The sequence below is a fragment of the Tinamus guttatus genome, unplaced genomic scaffold (assembly GCF_059628265.1).
Source record: "Tinamus guttatus ecotype Peru unplaced genomic scaffold, ASM5962826v1 Tinamus_guttatus_pri_ptg000383l, whole genome shotgun sequence".
Lineage (NCBI taxonomy): Eukaryota > Metazoa > Chordata > Aves > Tinamiformes > Tinamidae > Tinamus > Tinamus guttatus.
Window position 1 is genome coordinate 6,166,309 of NW_028288917.1, and position 24,592 is coordinate 6,190,900.

Below are 24,592 nucleotides of genomic sequence, written 5' to 3' on the forward strand. Positions count from 1 at the left end.
ACATGAACCCAATATTCTTAAAGCTGCTAATCTTTAGTAGCAAGCTGAGCTTTTTCTGCTATGGACAAGGTATGCAGACAAGACACAGTCGGCCTTGGTGGATAAGGCTACTAATAGCAGCAAAATACGTCTTTGTTACAGTCTTCTCACACTGAAGACACTACATCCAAATAAAAATACTGTTTTTCTGTGGCCAAAGCCCTCAAATGTGGCAATAAAGGCAATACGTAAAGCTCTGCTTTCACATAAAATGAGGTAAGCAATGCTTCACTAAAAAATCACATACACGGTTAAACTGGTTCTCCTGGCTCTGTTGAATGCCTGTACATACCTGCAGCTGTATGTACCCAACCAGCTCTCCCTGCTCTCTTATGGCACATCTTCACATCTGTGAAGAATTTACAATTTGATATGGTAATGGTATCAATGTAAAGTAAGTGTAAGACATTTGTGCTAGGGATGTATCTTCTGCTGCTACAATGAAAATCTGCTCAAATTCAGTGAAGTCACGAACGTTTCAAATCTGTCTCTAAGTGCATAATGGCGACCTTGGAGTTTATCAAAAAACTGCCACAAATTCTCTTCTCACTAAACATGCCTCAGTCCACGGCTCCATTTCCCAGTGCTCTCACTGCTGCCACCTGAGTGCCACAGAGGAAGAGAAAGGGGCCACACAAAAGCTTACAAGAGTTACAAGCAAAACTATCTACAGTTTGAGCAAAGAAGAGGGAAAGAACAGAGCTCTTGGTTGAGGGTGAAACTCTGACTGAGAACTGCGGAGGAAAGACTGGACTGGGACCAAGTAGGCAGGAAGTAAAAATTAGAATTGCTTGAGCAAGGAGATTTTGACATACAGAAGACGGGATAACAGGATTAGGAGTTCTCAAGGGAAATTAGGAACAAACTAGGATTCACTAAGAAAAAGAGACTGACATTGTGTGAGAAATATGAATGGGATGCACAGGAGTCATGGGAGTAGAAGTACTTAGGTTTGCCTGGGAAGGAGATGGGGAAAAAAACATGTAGATGCAGAGCAGGACTGAGAACAAAGGATGGAGTTTGGATGGGAGACTAAGAGTTTAATGAGTGAATGCTGGAAACAGGGGAAGGCATCTAACAGGAGAAAGGAGAAGACTTGGAGCCAGATGAAAGATGATGCGGAAGAAGAGAGGCAGCTTGAAGCAAAAGAGTCTGTGTTCACTTAAACACACTTTCCTTCAGAGTCCATAAAGAGTCCTGAGAACCAGCACTGCTGTAGGGTAATCAAATGTGTTTTAGAAGCACTGGCAAAGTGTGTTTTTCACCGTTTACTAGTTTGGTTTATTCAATGGTGACACACTATACTAGAACTGTAGCAGCCTTTCTGAAAGTTGTTTTTACAAACAAATCCTATGACAGTCAATATAATGTCTCATGTGAAATACTGCAATATAGAATGACTCGCAAAATGAAACCTTAAAAGACAGTAAATACCATAGCTAGTGTTTCCTATGCTTGTGAGAGGGAAGATATAGAATAACTTTCATGTGAGGCAAGCAGAATAAAATTCAGTCTGGAAAAGAGATAGCCAATGGGGATACAATAGAGGTCTGTAGAAATCACAAATGGCAAAAATAAGAGAGCAGAAAAGGATTTCCCATCTCTTTCAATGAAGGACCTAAGGTACAGAAAATGAACCCACAGTGAATCAGGTTCACAACAAAACAAGTTTCTACCGCTTGCCAAAGGATGGTGTTGATGCTGAAAGCCTGTATAGGTAAAGGAAAGCAGGGTATATAAACCAGTCCATGATTTCTGCTGTCTCAGCTCTGGTATGCGAACCACAAAGTGGAGGGACTTGCGGAAGTCACAGACAGCACAGGAGAAGTTAGCCCTGCCCTTACTCCGAGGTATCTGCTGCTCTTACTGATTTGTGGAGGGGAAAAGTAGAGCCAGATCCTCAAGAAGAGGTTCCATAGGAGGCAGAGAAGCTCTGAAGCCTCTTAATGTACACCTGGACCGTGGTTTCCCGCTCACGATAAGGGCATAATCAGGATGGAAACTTCTCTTGTGGGCCATGGAGCCCAGAGTCCACGCTGCCCACTGGCCTTCCTCACCATTTTCTCATAGTAATAGACTGGGTCTCTGGGCAGGACACAAACTGAAAAATTGAATAAGCAGAACAGTAGTGGCCTCCTATAAACTGGACACTTGCCACACACTGCAAAAATATCAAATGTCCATCTTATAGTGAAAAGTGCCTGTGACTGTGCACTCTAGAAGGAGCCATAAACTGTGCCCCCAAGCATCCAGCATTTAAGGGTTTTCTCGTACTGCTAGTCACACGATGGTGTTTAACAAACCTATCACTCACTCACTGAAATTATGAATTAGAGTAAGTGAAGCCAGATAACACCAGATATGAATCAAATTGCCCTGAGGCTTAGAATTTAAACCTTTAGGGAGGACTTAGATCTAGACTGTCTCTACCGTGCATGTCATGCAGAGAGCTAAGCAGAATAGTGCCAAAATTAAACAACAGCCCGAGAAAGAAGTTGCCTAAAATTAGCAGGCTCAGTGTGTATTTGCATGGAGTCAGGTAAAAGTAAATGCTAGGGACAGGGCTGTGTCCTAAGCTCTGCCTCTCAGGGCTTCACTCAGACAGACTCAGTTCTTTAGTCCAGATGTCAGACTGACCTCCAACTGCAAATTACAGGCTTGTTTATTTTTTAAACATATCAAGGCTAATACGCCAAACAAAGCAATGAAATACCTTAACAGGTTTGGAATCCTAATTTCACAATGGGGTGACCTTTTTTTTTCTCACAGATGAAAGTCTAGTAATTAAGTCAGCTGATAGACTGTCATTTCAGTTAAAGGTGTTACGAGGGCCTATGCTATCGTAGGACTAAAGATTACAAACTGTAGAGACGAGAACATTTCTTTTTCTTATTTTGCCTGTAGTCTAGAATGTGAAGGATCAGCAAGTTTGCAGATGATACCAAACTGGGTGGAGTGGCCAACACTCCAGAGGGCTGTGCTGCCATTCAGAGGGACCTGGACATACTGGAGAGTTGGGCAGAGAGGAACCTCATGAGTTTCAACAAGGACAGGGTTCTGCACCCAGGGAGGAAAACCCCAGACACCAGTACAGATCAGAGGTTGACCTGCTGGGAGGCAGCTCCACGGAGAGGCACTTGGGAGTCCTAGTTGATAAGAAGTTAATCATGAGTCAGCAATGTGCTCTTGTGGCCAAGAAGGCCAAAGGGATCCTGGCCTGCATCAGGAGGAGTGTTGTCGGCAGGTCAAGGGAGGTGATCCTGTCCCTCTGTTCAGCTCTGGTGTGACCACACCTGGAGTACTGTGTGCAGTTCTGGGCTCCCTGGTACAAGAGGGATGCGGAGCTTCTAGAGAGTGTCCAGCACTGGGTTACGAAGATGCCTGTTGAAAGTATCGAATGATCAAAGGATGAAGCAGGAAGTGTTGAACTACTTTCTTTTCTACATAGACATGTTGTGGGCATCACAACTGAGCAGCTCTTTCTGCTCAGCAAACTTAGGATGGTGCAGCATGGAGCAGAAGATGTCCCTCGCAAAAGGGACTGGACTGGGGAAGGTGACCGCACTCCAGCAGCACTGAGCTCAGGGCACTGTGTCAGTCACTCACTGAGGAGATATGTAAAGCCTGACCTGGACAGGAAGTACTTCTTCCTCCTTTTGGGAGGAAAGGAAGAAAGTAGATAACTTCGGTCTTGCTACAGACACAATAGCTATGATGTGTGTCAAATACCAGCTCTGGCCAGTGTTGCCACAATACCTTTCCCCCAGCCTCATTCTTCTGAGCTGTTCAGGCTAAAAGCTTCAACACACTTTAAAAAGCAGTTCAGCAGGAAGTAAACAGCAGCAATGGGATGAGCTCCTGCCAGTTAGGGTCTGGCAAAGTGAATCTTAGCAGGAAGTTTCAAGCATCCACTTTTTATCCAGAAATTTGTGAAGATCTGGTTATTAAAAAAACAAAAAGTACTTTTTAAATACAAGAGCATACAATCTTCAAAGTTATAGGGTTTAGTTAGTAAATTTCCTCTCTGGGCAGGCTCTAGGGGAACTGTGAGACAACTCTCCCGCAGGATTTCTTCCAGTCACCTCTCAGGGCCGCTGGTGACTCTGGCTGCCGCCGCTGCCACCTTAGGCGCCCGGCACCAGCCCCAGAGCACGGGCGGCTTCCGTGGCACCGCGCGGGACGGCGGCAGGCGGCACGCGAGCCGCGAATCCCCTTTTGCTCCAGCGCGGTCCCGGCGGTGCCGCCGCCGCCCTGCCCGCGGGCTGCGGGTGCGCAGGGCCGCGCGGAGGAGCGGGCAGCGGGCGCGGAGCCCGCGGCTCCGGCGGGCCGGCCCCGGAAGCGGCCGCGGCGCCGCCTCCCCGCCGGCGCGGCTCCTCCTCCGAGCGGGCAATATGGTGGCAGAGGCGGCACGGGGGGAGCCGTGAGCCGGTGCCCGCTGCTCGCGCGTCCCCGCTCGGCTCGGCCGCCTGGCCGTGCCCGCCATCGCGGCTTCGGCGCGCAATGCGGGCGGCGGCGCTGCCCGGCCCCCGCTGAGCGCCGCCCGCCGCTGCAGCCGCCCATGTGGGCGCCGCGGTGAGGCCGGCGGGACGATGCTGCTCTCGCTGGTGCTGCACACGTACTCCATGCGCTACTTGGTGCCCGCCGCCGTCATGATGGGCGCGGCGCCCACCTACGTGCTGGCCTGGGGCGCCTGGCGCCTGCTTTCCGCCGTGCTGCCCGCGCGCCTCTACCGCGAGGTGGACGATCGCCTCTACACCCTCTACCAGAGCATGGTGCTCTTCTTCTTCGAGAACTACACGGGCGTGCAGGTGCGCGGCGCGCGCGGGCGGCGGCCCTGGGGAGCGGCCGTTACGAGCGGCCGTTGGTGATGTCAGCAGGGCCGCGGGGGAGGGGGGCGCGGGGCGAGCGCTGTCAGCGCCTCCATGGCAGCCGCTTGGGCGCACGAGAAGCGCCCGGCCCTCGCCTTGCACCCCGGGCAGGCACGAGCGTTATAAACCTTGCTTATAGCGCAGCGAGGGTTAAATAAGTGCAGGACTTGCCCTCTAACCTGCCACTTCTCCATTTTACCTGCAGTTTGTCTGCTGTCAGTTTGGGGCCTTTGTGTTTTGGGTCAGGCAGGGGTTCTGATTTTTGCAGTGCCTCCAACTTTGAGATCCCAATTTTCATGCTGAGATGTCAGAATCTGAGGCCTCTCCTGTGTTGCCAAGGGTGTATTTCATTTCAAGTAGTAACCCTTCATTTAGCACTTAGGAAATGTTAAATGTTTGAAGGAGTTACATATCAGTTTACAATTGGAAAACTAAATACCGAGACTTTTAATCCTACATTAAAAGTAATTAACTAAATTGGTAGGTGCCCATGGTGCTTCAGCCTGACTTACAATGTTGCGGAGCCTGCAGAGGAGTAATTGAAGCTGGTGTCAGCTGCAGGCACTCAGGAGTGAGGTCTTAGTGGTGTGTAGCACTGGTTCTGCTTGTAACTCCTCTAGCTTCACCCATGTGTCCTGCCCAAGTTCATTAAGTTCTTTTTGTTCCATATCTGATTTAAAAAGAAAACAAAAAAACAAAAACAAAAGAAAAAGGCATTCACAGATTAGGTGCTTATTGTTGGTACCTGCCTTGCATCTTTAATGCAGGTATCTTGATATGTAGTAGTGCATCAGTAATTAGCTGCTAAAGTAACTATGTAATGGCTTAACTCAACCCATTCCATGAATGAGAATTAAAAAGACATAAACTGTAATAAAAATGTTCAGGTTTCCTATGAATAGTGTGCGCAGAATAGGTGCCACTTGGAATTTTTGATAAACACTTTTATCAAAATATGCCCATCGTGTAAAGATGCAGAAAGGAGAATGATAAGGCAACTAATATCTGTCTGCCTTTTGTTGTGTTGGTAAAACTACTTATCAGAATAAAAGACAGTACAGCTGATCACTTAGAACAATACCAAGGTAGAGATGCTTTGTCACTGCAGTAACAGCTGGTCTTAGGGGAAGGGAGAAAATATAGGCAAAGATGAAATAAAGGGAGATAGAAACAAAGAGGAGAGCCAAAGAACACTATGTGTGTCACAGGATAAGGAAAATAGTAATTTAGACTGAAGGCTAATTAGAAGCATGGAAAGTGTGATACATATGGAGAGAGGTAGGAGGACTCCTTAAGACTCATGTATCATTTAACTGGAAAATATCCTGCATTTATTTGAGGAGGAGAGATGAGATGGCCTCTAGGGCCTACTCTTGCAAACACTGAACTCGTTTAACTCGAAGCTCTCTGTGGAAAGTAAAGCAGGAGCCTCAATGTTTGAGGCTGGGATGGTCACCTGAGAGCTGTGTTTGACTGGCTGCTTTAAGGCCTCTCATGGGCCTAGTGGGGCGGATGACTGGGTGTAGAAGTATCATCACTAAACTCAGTTGTTGCAAAACCCATGTAAGAAAATAGCAGTTTCTGTGATTTCATGAATACAGGGCCTTACCAGGAGGCCTTATCATAATAGCCACTGGAGGGAGGGGTTTTTTTTTCAAGCCTCTTATTTTATTCATTTAATCAGTTTGTTTGTTTGTTTATTTGTGACAGGATAAATATAAGGCCAACAACCTCATCCATCAGAATACTGGCACACAACGCGTAGTCTTGCTGAAGTCATGGGGATTACACAGATGCTTAAGCGATTTACTAAGTCAAAGCCTCAAGTGATTTGTTCTTAGCACTGCCACCGTCTTAGCCTACATAAGAAAAGTCCTTAAGTTTGTGTCCTGTTCAGTAGGATTTGGCTAATTATGCCTAAATTACTCTGGATTTTCAGTGTGATAACAAATATTGACAGTAGCCTCAATGTTATCTGTGGTCTTAAGGTCATAGCCTTGTTGTAATGGCTGATAGTGTCAGTGGAATCTTAATTGACCAAAAATTAGTTTGGGCCCTAAATGTAGATTTTTCTTTTGATTGAATGAAGTAGTAGTGTATCTTGTTTGCTTGTCTTTGCCTGGGTACAAACTTTCTGTGCATCAACAGTGTTTTTTTGTTGTTGTTGTTTTTGTTTTGTTTTGTTTATTTGTCTCCCTCACAAACATATATACAAACATTTTTTTTTTCCTTTTTTTATCTTCTGACTTGAATGTTTTAGTCAAGTTTTCTAAATCTAAACTCTACATCATGCAAGGCCTCTCTTCCTGTTCTCTTAAACATTTGAGAGCTCAAGTAATTAGCCTCACAATTTCTGTGAGCAATTATTGAGTGTTCATATTCTAGGAATTTTACTTTCTCATGTGAGATTTTCACTTTTTTTTTCCTGCTATTTTGTCCACCAAAAAGGCTGTTTTGTACAACCTACACAGAATTGAGATGGGAACTGTTTAAGAGTTCCCCAAAATATCGTAGGTCGGAGAACAGCCCTACTCCTTCCTCATGGCTTTTGCTGCAGATGCGTTTGTGGTTCCCACCTGTCCTGCAGCAAGAAAAACATATGCAAGAGGCTCTACCTCTATGTAAAGTGAGTCTATGTAAAGTGAGCCTTGGAGAGCCAAGGATGTTAATTTAACGAGCGATGAGCCAAAGTATTTGCTGACACAAGCAGGTGCAATTCTGGCGCACTGCATTCACTTGTGCTCCTGAATGGCAGCGTGGGAACCGCGCGGCTGCCTCGCTGCTTTTCCCTTTGCTCTGTTCCAGCAAACTTGTGACACTTGCATTTCATACAGCCCAGTGCAAACAATGAACAGTTTTATCTTTATGTAGAACCAGAAAAAAATGGTGAAAACCAAATGACAGGAAACATGCATCTGATTAGGGCATTTGAAGGGCTGAAAGGGCTAGTAATTTAATATGATGAATCCTGCCATCTCTCTATGGCCCTCAGAGTCTTATCCCAGTTGCTGTCACTGATAAAATTAATGCCTGTTGTGTTTGTGCACATACTTCAGATCAGATGAGGACTGAATGTTCTTCATTTTTTTGTGTATTCTAATTGTGCTTGATATTTTGCATTGAGTGGCAGTGGAGGAATATTTAAAGAATCATCACTTGGACTGCTTCCTAAAGGATCATTTTCCATCTGAAAGATTTTATCAATTGAATAAAATCTATGTCAGAATTAATGTGCATGGGGTTTTGTTCCGTGCTTGTGTCAGCTCTGTCTTTGCCCCCACCTCCTTTTGAATAGCAATCGTCGGAAGTGGCACTTTAATGAAAGACATTATGGTATTCTAATTTTCATGGTCATTATTGAACTCTGGAAGGGCCGTGAGAATCGGATGCTGCTTAGCAGAACTGCAATGTTTCTAATAATTGTTTTTAAAAGTATACGAGGTAACTGTGAAATAATACAATGTGCTCTTTGTTTTGAAGCTTGGACTGCTGTGCTTCCCAAGGATGAAAATTAGCCAGGAAAACAGAACAAATTAAAACTTTATCGAGATCCTGTGCTGCTGGACTTTTAGCTATACTTCCCTGAGGAATAGAAACCAGGCTGTGTTTAATGTCTTGGCTATCTAGATCTGTGAGGAGAGGTAAGTGACAGAGGAGTGAGATAGATGCCAAGTGTTGTAACCATCAGCCTATTCACTTTAAAAGTAAGAGTTCAAGTGCTATGTTCGAGCTTATTCTCAAGGCAGTAGCCTAGCCAACTAGTGGGTTTTTTTTGTTTGTTTGATTTGTTTGTTTTTTATTATTATTATATTGCAAACTCTGTTAATCCTTCGGGAACTCTTCTGATGAACAACGCTGAGGCAATTCAGGAGGGCCCTTGGGCATATATCGGAAGTGAAATAGGCAAGGCAGCCCTAATGGCAAAACTGCAGTTACTTGCTGCGGAGAGGTGCTCGTGGTTGTTGTTCGTGAGATGGCTTCTCATTTCTCAGGGTTCAAGCTCCCTCCCCGGGGTGGCTGTATTTGCGTTGCTGCATCAAAGCAGGGTGAAGGTTTGTTTCCTAACCACGTTGTGCCCTTAGATGTTAGTGGCCCCCCCTCAAGGTGAGGACTGATTTCACAGACAGGTGCCATAATCAGCAAGTTCAAAGGAAGCAGCGCCCTTCATCGTCTCCAGTTGTGTTTGGAAAGTGCCAATCATCATGTCTTGTCAGGACCTGGCTTTATAAATGGGAGCTTGTTTTCTCTGAGCACTTCTCCCAGACTGGATGCCTGACCGGGCAGATCAAGGGTGGAACAGAACCAGGTTGGTGCAGGAACAGAGCTGGAAGGCAGAGAGCTGAAGACAAGACAAACCTCCTAGGTTAGGTGCAAGCTGAAAGACCTGAAGGACTCGCATTTTGGTAGCACAGGTCCCTCTCTGGGCATTGCTTGTAGCACATTTTTTAAATGACACATTTTGAAGTGAAAATGATTGGGCAACTTCTTAGTACTTACTAATCTTGCTGTTTTGTGAAGCAATGTTAAGATTAGAGAAAGTAGGAGAACACAGTGAAGTTGATCTTTATTTTGGCGTGATAAAATTATGAAAGAAGCTCTTGCTTTTGGTAATGAAGTTTTTCCACTACCAAGCTAGCTGAATGAAGACAGCTTAACCAAGCTTAGAAATTGCGGGGAAATGCTGTCTCCAGGAGGACATATCTTTTATAGTATACAGCAAAGTCCTGTGTGTAGTGTGGCAGAAGTTAAATGATAGCTGCTAAGCTAAGGGATGTTGCTTTCAAACTGGGATGGATGTCTAGTCTTAGACACTTAAGCTCAACTCTGGGGTGAGGTAACACAAATAGATACATTAGGTATGTGGATGTTGTGCTTTGTTCTCGGGGTATTTAATCAAGTAAGTTTTTGCATAAGTTTTGCTTAATTTTTGTTGGTCTTTGGCCACCACCCTGAAGGTGAGAATGAAGTCCCTTGTGACTCCTGTTATCTTTGGATATCAGATAGAAATGTATGTTGTAGTTAGTGACACTAAGGGAGTCTGGAAAGAATTTAATATGGTGAGAATATGCATTTGCTACTGGTCCTCGTTACCCCCTCCATCCCAATATGCAAAGTACCTCATAAACTAAAATTATGATCTCTGAGTATTTTTAGAAGTCGAGTATTTGTTACTACTGGTCACTGTTTAGATTAATAGATTAAAAGCTCTCTGTGGAAATTTGCCTAGCATACATTTTTTTTTTTTAAATTGACCCATTACAACTGAATCTGAATTTTCTGTTAGCCTTATGCAATCCTGTCTGTAATTCGATACTTATATATGTAACTATTTTGAGAATGTAAGCATATATATCTGAGGCAATCCTAAAAAGTTAAATGTGCCAGGTAGGAAAAGTTAAAGATTGAAGGAGTTGGTTTGAAAGCATTTTAAAAATCTCGTTTCAAAAAATCTACTTCAGATATTTAGTTACTAAGTTTCACAAGCTTGCAGTATGATTATAAAAAAAATAATAATTTGAATATCTTAAGAATTATAGAATGTTCAATTCTGAATGTAAATTGTCTTAATTTCATGTAGTTTGCTACATTTGGAAAGGCAAATATTTATCACATTATTTTAAGATAAACATATATATATATATATATATATATATATATGTTTCTAAACTGTATAGTAGGTGGTGGTTATGCTTTCCTGTCTTTGCACCAAGCTGTGTTTTGGTAGGTGCTAGGCCTTGGATTCTACAGTGCCCTGCCTTGACCTTTTCTTCATATTACATAATACACCTATAAACTTTACATAAAAATGTTAATTAATTGAGAAGCTTTTTTCCTCTTGGTGCTGTGTTGTCAGACTCTGTTCATGCTAAAAGAAAAATCTAATCGTAATTAAACATTTGATTTGAATTATTTCAAACGATTTACTTAAGGTTTACAAAGTAACATTCGTTTTTCTGAATGTTTTAGTTGTGTTAGATAAGTAGGCCCAAATGTCAAGGATTTTGACATTCCAATTATGAAGAAACATGACTTTTCAAGAGAAAAGATTATTCTTCTTTGATCATTGTTCTGTCAACTTGGTTTTACACTGTAAAGATATCTGGGATAAAAAAAGGGAAATTACTTTTCTTCATTTCACATTTGTCACATAGTATCTGTGCTTTTTCCCTGCTGTAGCTCACTCTTCACTGTGGAAATAAGAAATCAAGCAGCTTGTACTAGTGTGATTTTAAATTTAAAACTAGTTTCCTGTGCTTTGGTGGGATCTATACAATTGGAGCGCATATCCAAATGCTGAGGAAAAAAATAACTATTTTGGAAGGCATTTGACTGTGTCGTGGTATTTGTCGTTAATTTTTCCTCTTGAACTTATGAAAACCTTATGAGAACACGAAGACCTTATGCGGTCCTGTTTGCAAAAGCTGCTTAGGAGCCTGATGGCACCTGTTACATGAGCAAACAGAGAGCAAGCTTCCAAGCAGGCTCGTTGAGCACGGTGTGCAGATGCATCAAGTGCTTCCAGGAGTCGCCTTCTGAGGTTGAGTCAAGTTTACCATGTTTGTGTGTGGAGCAAGAGTTGTTGCAGCTGGCTCAGCTATCTTCCTGGGTATTCTCTTCTGTATAACTGTGTCCTTGCTTCTTGAGAGTCCATAGAGTTCTAAGCAGTTGTTGAGGGAACTTTAGGAAATCTTATTCGATAATCACAAGTGGAGAACACGGAGGATTGTTACTCTTTCTCTTTCCAGTGCACGGTGATGCCCTGATAACTTTGCACCAGTTCACTTTGTACTTGATAAAAACATGTGCAGGGCATTACAGATAAAAAAAAAAAAAAATCTTAGCTCCTCTTTGGAGTCCTTGACATTTAGAAGCAAAAATCCTATCACAAAGAAGTCTGGCTAGAGAAGCACAGCAAAAACCATCACTCCGAGGAGGTTTCCTGCTTCTGCCTGATGTGAGGCATGTAGAGGGTAAGGCTTTCACATGCTGAGTGGGCCAAGGTACCAGAGTTCATTTTGGGACATTTTGTACCTTCCACGAAGGGAAAGGAACAAAGCAAATAAAAGTTGCATAGTGTGTGGGTCATTTTTTTTTTCTCTTTGGAAAAAAAATACATATATCTATGGGAAAATAGTCTCTGAAAGTGCCAAAGGTTTATATAAAGGAGACTGTTTGCTCTCCTGATTCAGAAGGTGCAATGATTTCGCTCTAGAGCTGGAAGGCATGTTCAGATTTTGCACCTGAATGTGAAATTTTCAGAAGAAAGCCTCTAGCTGAAATCTTTGTTTACAAACAGAACTCCTTTCATTGGTGCTGTACTTATTTCAAATACGTACAAGAACTGCAATTCCTGGCAATTTATGGTAAAAGTTATTTAGCTATTGTATGTCTTTCCTAAATGAGCATTGTTTGCAGTAGTGCATTAGTGTGGGATCTGTGTCATAGAACTGCTTTGTGACCAAAAGCCAGCCATTTACAGAAAGATCCAATAATGGATTTAGACACTGAAAATAGGATTTATACAGAATTTAACTGGCAGAGTCTGAAGCCACCACGAATACCTCTGCATTCTTTCTGTCACCAACAGTTGAAATAGTTAAATTAGGCCTTTTTTGTTAAGGTCTCCCAGGTAGCTTTAAACACACCAATTTCTTCATTGTTTCCTTGGCCTCCTTAGCTAGATGCCCAAACTATATGTAACCCTGATCAGAATCTATCAGCAAAGCTCCTCAATCCTCTAAGTACTGTCAAAAAGTATTGAACGTGTGCTGGAAGGACTGGACTCACGTAGCCACTGCGACAAAGATGACTTAAGCATATATTTTTAGAAATCAGAATCCCCTATCCACAGAATTACCCTCTAACCTTTGGGAGGAGAGTGTTATGGCAGGACGGGATTTAGGATTTGTATGCACATGCGGAGCTTTCCCTGGACTGGCTGCTGGTAACTTTGCTCCATGCCGGGGGCCGCAGGGCGCTCCCCATGCAGGGTCCCCTCGTCCCGTTGCGCAGCGCCAAGCTCCTCCTGTGCGGGATGTGTGTGGGATGTCACGTAGTCAGGATTATGCACCCTGCTTAGCCCCTGGAGGGCTTCTGTTGAATCCAGTCTGGGGGGTGGCATTAGATAATTTTAAGCTAGTGAGTTTAAACTAGCTGAAATTACCTTGGTGGTGAAGTACTTGTGACTGTAACAATTTTACCCTCTCTGATATTACTCTTTTGTGCTGCAAGTTGATATCCCACGTTATGAACATTCCCCCAGTCTTCTCGATGTACCCCTCTGCAAACTCTGCTTACCACCTGAATTCTCTCCTGAATGAGATATTGCAAAAATGCACACTCTGTGGGTAATGTTAGGCCTCTGTGATTTTTTTTTTTTTTAATAGTGTTCTGTTCTAAATCACCATTTAAAGCCTTGGGAGGCCTGTAGGAAAAGGTGGGTAATGCTGCAGTAGGATTAAGTCCTTAACATCTCAGTCCTCTGTGAAGTCTGTGAAAGGTCCAGACAGGAATTGAAAACAAAAATAGTCCAGTGATAACTGCTCATCCAGCAACAAACATCTCCTTTTTACAGGATTTTGCAGCTTTCTGTGGTTTGAGGGTGTTTTTGTGTTCTCTGTTTTTAGACTTAATCTATTGTGAGCATTCAGAGTAACAAAATCCATGGACTGTTGTATTGCTTAGCCTGCTGCAATCACTGCATGTTCTAAGCGAGTATCTCAGCCTACTTTTCTCCTTGTTTAACCTAACCTTAAGCAACACTTAAGCTTTTGAATTATATATAGGAACCTCTTTAGAGTTCCTCAGAGCTCAGTCTCTTGGCAGTGATTTTCTTCCTGGAACCCCAGTAAAATACATAGCTGTAGAATATCTGAGTGAACTACCTGCTCCAGTAAAATGGATTGGGTTGTATTTTGATGGTATGGAGTCTGAGCAGCAATTTTTGTATTTGCGCTGTTATGTATTGAGCAGTCAGTCTCTTTGCTAACTAAATAATTTATGGGATACAGCGATAATACTGCCTGTTAAACCATTATGGAAAAACTTAGAGGTACTTTTAGTAAAAATGTTATTTTAAATTGTCAAATAAAAGTTTACTTGTGAGGAAAAAAAACAGCTGAACTAAAACATTGGACTTTCTTTTTCCTTCCATCCCATTCAGCCTTTCATCCTGATACATTACCTGAGTTTAGGTATTGCTTATCAAAAATTTTAAGGACAGTAAGTTGATATGAAAATTAATGCTCCTATTCAGTGGTTTGGAGGACATTTGTATTCTTATACTCTACACAAACGAAGCCTCTATCAGTTAAATAGGGAAGCACTTGTATTCCAGTCTGAACTCTGAAGAAAAGTAAACACTGTGAAGTGCTTATAGTAGGGCACCAGAAAACCTAAGATAAATTTGTCAGCTTTGCAGTGTCAAGCTCCCAGTTGTGTCCATTCATGAGCCAGCTGCTTGTCAAACAGGGAAGACTGGTCCTGTGGTGGGAGATACTTTCCTTACAGGCTTGAAGGATGGTGGTGCCATCAAACAGGTTTGCAGAAGAAGACAGAATTTAAACTATTCCCTGTAGAAGCATTACAACTTGAAATACTTTCATAGCAGATCCTCTTCCAGAGCCGCAGTGCTGCGGAACTGGGCTTGCCCAGGTTTATGGTCTGACTTCAGAAGTTAGATCTGGTAGTTGCTTTTGAAGGTTCACTGATGCAAACTCTACTCTTTTACCACAAAGTTATTTCCAGACTTCTTAATAAAAAGATGAAAGGATAGCACTTACTTTAAGTACTCACATTGACAGATAACAAAGAAGCTCTTGTCCTCGAGAACATGCAACCCAAATTATAAGTTAGTTGTGAAGAAATGGCAAAAACAATTTGGTGTTTTGAGGAGGGCGCAGCTCAGAATATAAACTTTGTGAGGTTGTTTTCAAGTGAAGCATTGGCGTCTTGAACTTCTTCCGCTATCACTGTACTTCTGCATTTATCCCCCTTTCAGCTTGTTGTTGTCTGTGTGCTTGAGCCTATGTGCTAAGTGTAGTACTGCACTTCTTTTTTTTCTCTACAAAACTGCACAGAACTCTGATGTTGAAGTAATAGCAGAGAGGAGTGTTATTCTGCAATTCACAGCTGGTTTCTTTAAATAGGAACTGGAGAAGGATTAAGAAATCTGAAGAACCAAGACAGTGTGTGCTAAGGTGGTATAAGGTGGGAATCAGGTAGGACATAATGTAAGGTGACCCAAGTTATTGCTACCCATAACCAGCTGTGTTGCTGAGGAGAGGTACCTGCTGTGCTTGCAAGTGAGTTCCAGAACTTCTCTAGTTATCAACCTGACGTCTTAACGAAATCTCTTTGCCAGGAACCTGATGTGGTCACTCGTTGACCTGCTTTCAGGTCTTAGCTATTCTGTCCTAGCACTGTTTACTACACTGATGTAGTTAAGGTATTATTAAATGATCTACTTCACTTTCTTTAGTATGTACAAATTTTCTAAAGAAGATGTTGGGGATGTACAGCCTGTTTTTGTCACATCTCGTGTAGACAGTCAGTTACTCGAGCATAGCTGCCAGGCTGTCACCTGTTGTGCGTAGCTTTGCAACCCCTCGTGTTAGCCTGACTCTTGAATAAGTTGAACTTGCTGTTGTGAAAGAAGTAGAGGCTGTTGCAGGTGCTGAAGTCGATATCTCCAGATCACTGAGGAGCCCCTTTGCGTGCCAAGCTCAGCCTGATGCATGAGCAAATTCCTCCTTGAGGAGAACTGTTACCTGCTGCTTGTGAATCAGAGCTGCCTCTTTCATTGGCACTTCAGGGAATGTCTTGTGCTCATTGAGCTTGTGAGCAGCCTGGTAGGGCATGCGAGGAAGCCATGAACCAACCTTCACACATGTTCCCTGTCTCTGCTGCAATCCATGAGTATCTACATTCCTCTGAGGAATCATGTTTGACCACGGTGCTGGGTAAATACGTGGCAAAGCCCTCAATCAACAGTAACTGTTACCTGTTATCGTGGAATGGACTGTGCAACAACCGAAGCATGGCTAGAAGCACAAATTGTGTTTTGTACACAAGTTACATTTGCAATGTGTTTTCCCCCAATTTCTACTTAAGGCTTCTTTTCTGACTTGCTCTTTTGCTCTTCCTTTTAACTTGTTTTCTTGACTTCGTGGTGAGTAGATGTTTCGTTGGTTTATTTTAATGAAACAGCACCTATTCCAATGCCTAGGTTCCCATTGCTTCATTGTGACAGGTAGTGCGTTAATTAGTGCGTTAATCTCCTTAGTCTTTCAAACTAGCACTTTAGTATGATGTGTGTATGCTGTGGTGCTTGTAGAGCTATGCATAAAATGCCCCGTATTCCATGGATAGTGACAGGGAGTTCAGTGGCAACAGCCATAAGCAGCAGCAGTGAGTCACAGGTTTCCAGACACCTTGAAAACCAGTGTTGCATCCCTTCCTTCTGCAGCTATTAGCATTAGATGCTCTAGTTCACCTAAAAGCTTGGAACTGGCAGAAACTGAAGGCTTGTCCTGAAGGGACTGCTTCCCTGCTTATCCACAGGCTGAGGAATTCTTCAAATATCGTGTATTTGTGTTTATCCTTGTAGAATCCTTGAGAATTCCTAACGTGCTATAGCTAACCGCCACTTCTGATGAGTGAGGAATCTCACACGCGTTTGAGTGTCAGCAGTTGCTCGTGTTTGTATGTTTGAAGAGCAATCCTTACAAAGTGCTTTTTAAATTAGTATTCTGGAGCTGTGCTCAGGAAAAGGGGTGACATTTCTGCAGGGCTCGAGTCTTTATGCTCTTGCCCTGCGTTCTGTAAGGTCTGTGAAAACTTCCAGAAAGGCAGCCCTAAAGCCAAAGTGCTTCATTGTCAGGAGGCTGCTGCATGGCCCAGCACAGAGCCCCTGTCTCCTGTGGCTCTGTAATATCTCGCAACCAAAGCTGAAGGAACCTCTAGGGAATAAAGATGGGAAGTTGCCACTTTTGGAGGAATACTAGTAGTAAAATACAGTTTCTAGCTCTCAGTTCCTAGCTGTGAATGCCTAATACTTGAGTAGTTCGTCAAAGGCAAAGGAACAGCTGTGTAAGTCTTCTCTTGAAATTACTGAAACAAGTGAGGCTGTAGTTAAAGCTGTTACATCCTCTTAGAGCGAACCATCTTGTCCTCAAAATGACACTAAAGGATAATTGTCTTCCTGGCTGATGAATGAACACAGCAAACTTTCATATTTTTTCATCCCTTGTTTTACTTTGAAATAAAATATCCTTTTTGTCTTTAATGAGACTAATTAGGAGTATATCCTTTATTTATTTTACAGCAATGTGGCTGCATGTTTTATTGGGAGTAAAAAATAAAATAAAAATCAAAGTGCAATACCTGTATGGGCGTTTTTGGCAAACTCTTTACATATTGTGCACAGAATTCTATTTCTGCTAACACTGAGAGTGTACTCTTCTGGGATTAAAAAGTGAACTAGATCTAATCTTCTTGAAATAAAAGGCAGCAGAGATTTACTGTTATGTTTGACATACAATCATATGACTTTTTTTAGGAGAATCATCCTTCGAATTTGTTTTTAAGAGATTTTTTACTTTATATTAAAGGAAGTAAAAGATTGTTAAGAGTCCACATAAAGTAACAAGGTTAGAAACAAAAATTGTAAATCACATATTTCAATGTCACATGCAGGTTTATTTTCTTCTTGTTCTTATTTTCTTACCTTTTATGGTAACATTCAATACCTCCTCTACAGTTTTAGGGATAAGCCCAGTGCAACAGATCACTTTCTCTAAAATGATCTTGGCCAGAAGCTGGATGGTGGAGTTGCTTTCTTAAAAGAAAGAAAACAGGATTTGTAGACGCAGAAGGTAACACTGCTAGAGAAATAACACTCCTCAAAAATCCAGTTTCAACTCTGTAAGTGAGTATAGGAAGGTTATTTTTTACTTTGAGAGATTTCTGTAACTAAATTGCAAAATCAGATCCTTTGGCTGATGCTTTGCCCTTAGTAGCATGTGATATCTGGAGTGGCAGCAATAAGGTTATAAGTCCGGATTGAGCTTCAGTGAGAAAAGTACTAATATACCAAAATCACGTTAGAATTTCTTGATAACTGTTTAGAATATACTTAGCAGCTGTCTTGTTACACACATTTTTAGCTAAAACTTATTGTGTATTCTCTTTTTGGAAAAACAAAAGGAAAAAGCAGTGTTCTCTTCGGTGTATATCGGATGATCTCCCATTTTTCATATTTACTGAATAATTCATTTTGTCAATACCCAGCTTCTTATCTTGAATGCAAAACTTGGCATGGAGCTTTTTTTGTAAGATGTTTGTACAGCATAACAATGCAAAAAACTATCCGCTCAGTATAGCAGATAAACTAACGGGTTGGCAGATTTTTCAAAGGAGTGCTCATAGGGTCATTCAGTAATGATCAATATGAAACTAGTCATTGTAAGTAATTTAAATCAAGATCTGTAGATTAATAATAAATATTTTCCTGATCAAAAACTCCACATGATTCAGACCGGGAGTGTGATTATAATAAGCTGATGAAATTTCCAAATAGTTTTGTGGGTTTTTTTGTTGTTGTCGTTCTGGTGATTTGAGTCATTTCAAAGAAGAAGGCGTGTTTAATGCAGCTAACAAGGGATACAGCCTGTTAGTATTTGGGGAATACGGGGGAATGCTGCCTAGAAAGTTTAGGAAAGCTAAGCCAAAATAGCTAAAAGAAATCTTTAACATTTAGTTTTTGTAAACAATTAAGATGCTTTATGGATTGTTCAGTTCACAATTGAAATGGTTTAATTCACTTTCTTGTACATTTGAAATAATAATTAATGCACTTTAAAAGCTGATTTGGATTGCTGCTTCTGAATCTTGCTTTGTAATCATGCTCCCAAAAGGTTATTCCACTAGCAGATAGTTACTGCAGTAGAGAGAAAAATTGCAAATTACACAGGGTGCTGCAGTGTAATGGAGAAAGACAGCACAAGAGCTGCTGTTAGGAAGTTGAAGACCGATTTAATGAACTTCCCCAAACACATGCATCTCTGTTTCTGACAGTTAAAATTGTGGCACATAGTTGAGATTCTAATCTGTGGCACGTAGTTGAGATTCTCTTGATCTAATGTAGTTTTAGATTTACGTAGTTTTAGATTTAACTAAGCTAATAGTGAGTGTCTATCTGAAACCTTGTGCACATTTATAAAGTTAAATTATGGTTTTATATGTATCTCATGGTCCCTTTTAATTACATTAAGCAGGTATCTTGTGGGTATAGGTCTGCTTCCATGGATCCAGCTATAGGGTAGAGATAGAACAGATTGACTTTCTTATGTCCTAATTAATTAAAATTTACTGCTTTGTTGATTAGGAGATTGTATGCATGAGGGGTACTGATACTCTGATGGAGGATATTTGTGTTAATGGTACTAACTTGTTGGCGGCTTCCTACCTTACTGGATCTCATTATTGAATAATGCAATGAATGTAAAAAAGTAATATTACATTTCTTTTTTTAGGTAATAATCTATGGGGATTTGCCAAAAAATAAAGAAAATATATTATATTTATCAAATCATCAGTGTACAGGTTTGTATTGATTTTTGCTTATACACTCTTATAGATTAAAAACAGCTTTGACTGTGAATATTTCAGCTCCCTCTACAGTTATGGACTTAGAAGGGGAGTAGCTAGAAAGCTTTAGGTTCTTCTCAGTAGTATTTACTTAATAGAAATTTGGTTTTGGCTGTTCTTACTACATTTGTAGAGAAATGCATGTGAAATGCCAAAACTTTGCTTGAAATCTCAGCTCTTTCTCTGTATGAGTCAAAGCTACAGAATGCCTTAAAGTCTTGTTACTGTTAATAGAAATGTAATGTCTACACTTATAGTAGTAAGATGCAGTCAAAATCATTGTAATGTTTTATAATCACTTTTATGTGGTATTGTCTTTTTAAGACTTGTGATTGATGAATGAGTGCCTGGAGACCAAAAAATGATACATATATCCCAATCCATTTGTAAAGATGGATTGACCGCCTGTTTCTGTAGTATGTCTCACCCTCGACTTTCAGGATTGCAGGCAAACTTGGCTCCTTCTGTACCAAATGCAACCTCTAAAGGCTGTCTGGATTTAACCATACTTTATTTTTCTTTCCCATCTCAGAATTTAGCTAAAGTTCAGAAAAACATGTGAAATTATTTCTCTGCTGCTCCTTAGATTTTTGTGACTTTTACTGAAAGTCCCCAACAATGAGAATCAGACCTGGGCCTGGGTTGAATTTAATTTAGCAATATCTGCTGTGTTTTTCAAAGGAGGAAGAAGGATTAACTGTTTTACGCAATAATCTCAAATCTAAAGTCCTAATGTAGAGTAATGTTTTCCTCTGCACTTTCTCAACTGAGTTAAGTTTTTAATAAATAAATAAATAAATAAAGGGCAAATGGTGGTTGGAGTAGCAGCCATGTACATTGAGAATATACCAAAGGACCTACCAGTGGAGGCAGCATCTCCGTTGGTGACTTACTGTGTTAAATACTTACCTGTGCAATGCGTTTTTTTTGGAAGATGGGCTGGTGATGCAACATCTAGATCCAAAAGAGCAGGCAAGAAGCAAAAAACATGAATATGAACTCTGTGCGCTTATTTGAACCAGAAGCTGGACAGGGGAGGGAAAGAATTTTCTTTCTCTGTCTATATTCACGGCAAAGTTCCTGTGTACACTCATAACATAATTTGCCATTATCTGTAGTTAACTCTTGTGGTGACTCTTAAACCAGGTAGTGTCTCCAAAATATCCCAATTAGGCCAAAGGTTCAGGAAGTGTTCAGGAAGACTAGGCCGCAAGGCCTATCTGGTAGGTGCAATTTCCGTTTGTAGAATTTCAAAGGCACCTCTTGCCCTTCGTTAACTCCACAGGGAACCTTGCAATATACCTTTTACCAGATGCCTAAAATCAATTACGAGTTAGACTGCAGATAGGTCTGTCTAAAGTAAAGCAGATTAGTGGCACTCTCTGTGGACTAGTTGGTTATATACCAAATGAAACTTGTAATACATCAAGCAAACTGGAAATAGGGCTCTGTGATATTTTACTTGTTAAAATAAGCTTATCCCCATGAGCTGTCGTTCCACATTTTGGATTATTTGAGGAAGCACTGATAGGAAAATAGACACTGAAGCACAATTTTAGCAAAATGTATAACTTCCATGATGCACAGCCAAGTGTTAAGAACGACCGTTTCAAACATATATCACAGAAAATTTCAGAAATAAAAGAAAGTAAAAATGAAGCAGTATTTAAAGCTGCTTCATAATACTTTTCAGAATTTCCTCAATCTAATACATTTGCTGGGTACATCGCTCAAGTTTAACATGCCCATCTGAAGAATACCATTGTTGAAATCAAAAAATTTATCTAAAAAGCTAACTAAAAAGTTCTCTTATAAGATATCAAAGCTTCTACTGGGAAAACTAGTACTGCAGCATTTAAAATTGTGACTAAATGAGCTATTTGTATAAAGAAATTGGCAAAGTACTAATCAGCTTGATTCAGGAAAGTTCTTTCCCTTCAATTTTCCCTTTGCTCTTACATATTCTTGACAATCTGCTTGTCAGTTTACTCTCTGTTTTCAGCCTTGCTCTGAACTTCATATCAGGTATTTTTCATTCAGGAGCCTTTACTGATAATTGCATGCACAAAAGGTATATTTTATTTTATCTGTGGCAGTTGAAAACTGGTTTAACTAAACATTTTGGGCTTTTGTCTTTGCAGTTGATTGGATTATTGCGGACATGTTGGCAATGAGGCAGAATGCAATCGGCCACGTTCGTTACGTTTTAAAAGATGGGTTAAAATGGCTCCCATTGTATGGGTGGTATTTTTCACAGGTAAGTGTTTTTTTTCCTTCCTGTTTGTGTGTCACACACATACTTCATTGCATTTATAATACATATTTTTCAAGCTACAGTTCTGATCTCACATTTTTTTTGAGCACTAAAACAGCTTGCTTCAGTGTAATTAGACGTATCCTTTAGTTAAAGAATCAATTTACTTTTCTAAAGTAATATTTTATATGAACAGAATATCTATTACTAGAACTGGAACTGCAAAATCTGTTAGAAGCTGTTTCTAAATATTCTAATACTTTGTTCTTTTTACAGTTCAAATGCCCCCTTAGCAGAAGGTATAACCAAAGCTTTTCCCCGTGTTGTGTTTCTGTGTGTGTGTGTGTGTGTGTGTGTGTGTCTGTGTGTGTGTGTGTGTGTGTGTGTGTTTTGTCATCCTATAAACTAGGAGTAGATTCACACTGCTCTAGTGTACTTCATTTTTCAGTCCTTGCTTTTTAGCACAAAATAAAAAGAAGAAAATTGGACCTTAGCATAGTGCAGAGGAGAAGCAGCAGAATCCCAGTCTCCATGAAAGTGCTGATGATTTTGTTTTGGCCTTCGATTAAACCAGAACACTGTAAACCTACATTATGTTCCTCTTGTTCATTTTAGTCAGAGAGCCCAACCTGAGAAAAGGGAAAAGGCTTGGGCATGAGACTACTGGTGGGAATAGTGAAGGAGACAGGACAGCCCTATTCTTGCAGAAGACCACAACTGTGTCTACTGTTTGACTTTGAAACTGTACTTTAAAATGGGATTTTAAGACGCTGATATGAGTTAGGTTATGTTTAGAGAGCTTATACATCTATGAACTAACTATGAACTAATTTAGGATGCTAAAGAATAGGCTGTGCCTTAAATAGGGGTCTTTCCCAGCAATCACGTGTTGCCTTCTAGCTTTGGAATAGATGCCTAAATTCTAGAACTTCTAGAGAGAGTCCAGTGTAGAGCAACAAAAATGATTAAGAGATGGGAGCACCTATTGTATGAGGAAAGATTGAGTGAGCTGGGCCTGTTTAGCCTGGAGAAGAGAAGGTGGAGAGGGGATCTGATCAATATGTACAAATACCTGAGGGGAGAATGTAAAGAGGATGGGACAAAACTCTTCTTGGTGGTGGCCAGTGACAAGGCAAGGAGTTAAGTTGAAACACAGGAAGTTTAATCTCCATGTGAGGAAGAACTTCTTTACTGTGAGGGTGACAGAGTCCTGGAACAGGCTGCCCAGAGAGACTGTGGAGTCTCCTTCTATGGAGATCTTCCAAACTCTCCTGGATGTGACCCTGTGCCACACACTCTGGGTGTCCCTGCTTGAGCAGGGTGGTTGGACTAGATGATCTCTAGAGGTCCCTTCCAACCTCAACCATTCTATGAGTCTGTGAAATTCAACTGAGGCACGAAGTCTTGGTTGGTCTCACCTTAACTGTCAACTTTCAGGAAGTGAACCATCTCATTGTTTTATTTAAAAACGTATGTGATGGCTGTGGTTCCTGCTTTCTGTACAAAGAGAAGATGGTTAGAGTCTTCTCCAAGATACAGGAAGATCCAGGTTCAATGTTGCTTGAGAGTAAGAATATTTTCCAGGAGAGCACGCTACCCAGCAGGCTGTAAGGCTAGACTGGAGTAGGGCTGCTTGTTTCTTCTGAAACTGCTGTGTTATCTCCTGGATTTAAAAAGGAATATGTCACAGGCAAAATCAGAAAAACGCTAATGTTTTCATGATTCTTGATTTGCTCTCCCCATCACCTAAGTAAGTACAGAGTACAAACCCTGTCCTACCTCAGTGAGGGTGTCCATTGGATGGCAGGGGACTTTTCTGTTGTCTAACAGTTGCCCACTAATGATTCTGGCTCTCTACATTTGTCTTCCACAGCAGAAAGGGAGCAGTGTGATTCATGGAAATAGTCTTGCTGTAGTCATTAAATTGGTGGTACTGTAAGTCATCTTTAATTAAACTACAGGCAGGATATCTACTCTATCTGCTATCACTAGGTGTCCATTTTTTTTTTTTTTTTAAGATTTTGGAAAATTATTATTGCTATCTGGAATATCCGTTGCTCAGCTTCCTGCCTGCTAAATTGACTGTTAAAAGAAGGTTCCTGTGGAAATTAATGTGAACGTAGTCTATGTTTTTAAACAAATCACATGTATTAAATTAAGACCTGTATAGCTTTGGATTCCTCAAAGCATAATACTACTATAGGAAGTAGTGAGGAATAAATATGAAATAAATATGAAAACAATTAAATGACAATATAAATATATATGTGTATATATATGTCTGTGTGAATAACTCAGTGACACAAATGAAAGGCAGCTTACTGATAATGGTGATGCATATGTGCTTGAATTACCGAGACGGGATGCAGCAGGACTATAGCGCAAGCTAATAGGTATTTTTATTGTTTTTATCACACCAAACAGTGCAAAAACATAAAACACTTCCTGCCCTTCCTGTTGATGTTCTGTCAGTGATGTCACTTACAATCCACTAAAAGTTTCCAGTGCCGCGTAATTACGGCATGCTCACGGAATTCATATTCCCTACCTCAGGTAAACATCCTGTTTGGAAATAAACGTGGTCTGGATGTCCAGGAGAGCAAAATTGAGGCACAAAGGAAGTATATTGGTAAACATCATCCATTGTTGACTGAGAGAGAGGCTTTTAAAGTACAGCGGAAAAAAATTAAAAACTTGAAAACAGTACTTCCAGAAATCTGTTTTGAAAAGCATTCATTCATTTGATCTGTTACTGAAAAGGAAATGCAGTACAAATTGGGGA

General features: G+C 41.1%; 1 protein-coding gene across 1 annotated transcript in view; it reads left to right on the forward strand.

The window, feature by feature from the left end:
- Positions 1-4,583: 4,583 nt before the first annotated feature.
- AGPAT5 (1-acylglycerol-3-phosphate O-acyltransferase 5) overlaps positions 4,584-24,592 on the forward strand; it is a 51,974-nt gene continuing 31,965 nt past the window's right edge. Inside the window, exons 1-3 of the mRNA XM_010228742.2 lie at positions 4,584-4,847; positions 19,442-19,511; positions 21,698-21,813. Of these exons, the coding sequence (XP_010227044.1) occupies positions 4,629-4,847; positions 19,442-19,511; positions 21,698-21,813 (405 nt within the window). The 5' untranslated portion in view covers positions 4,584-4,628. The remainder of the gene's footprint in view (positions 4,848-19,441; positions 19,512-21,697; positions 21,814-24,592) is intronic.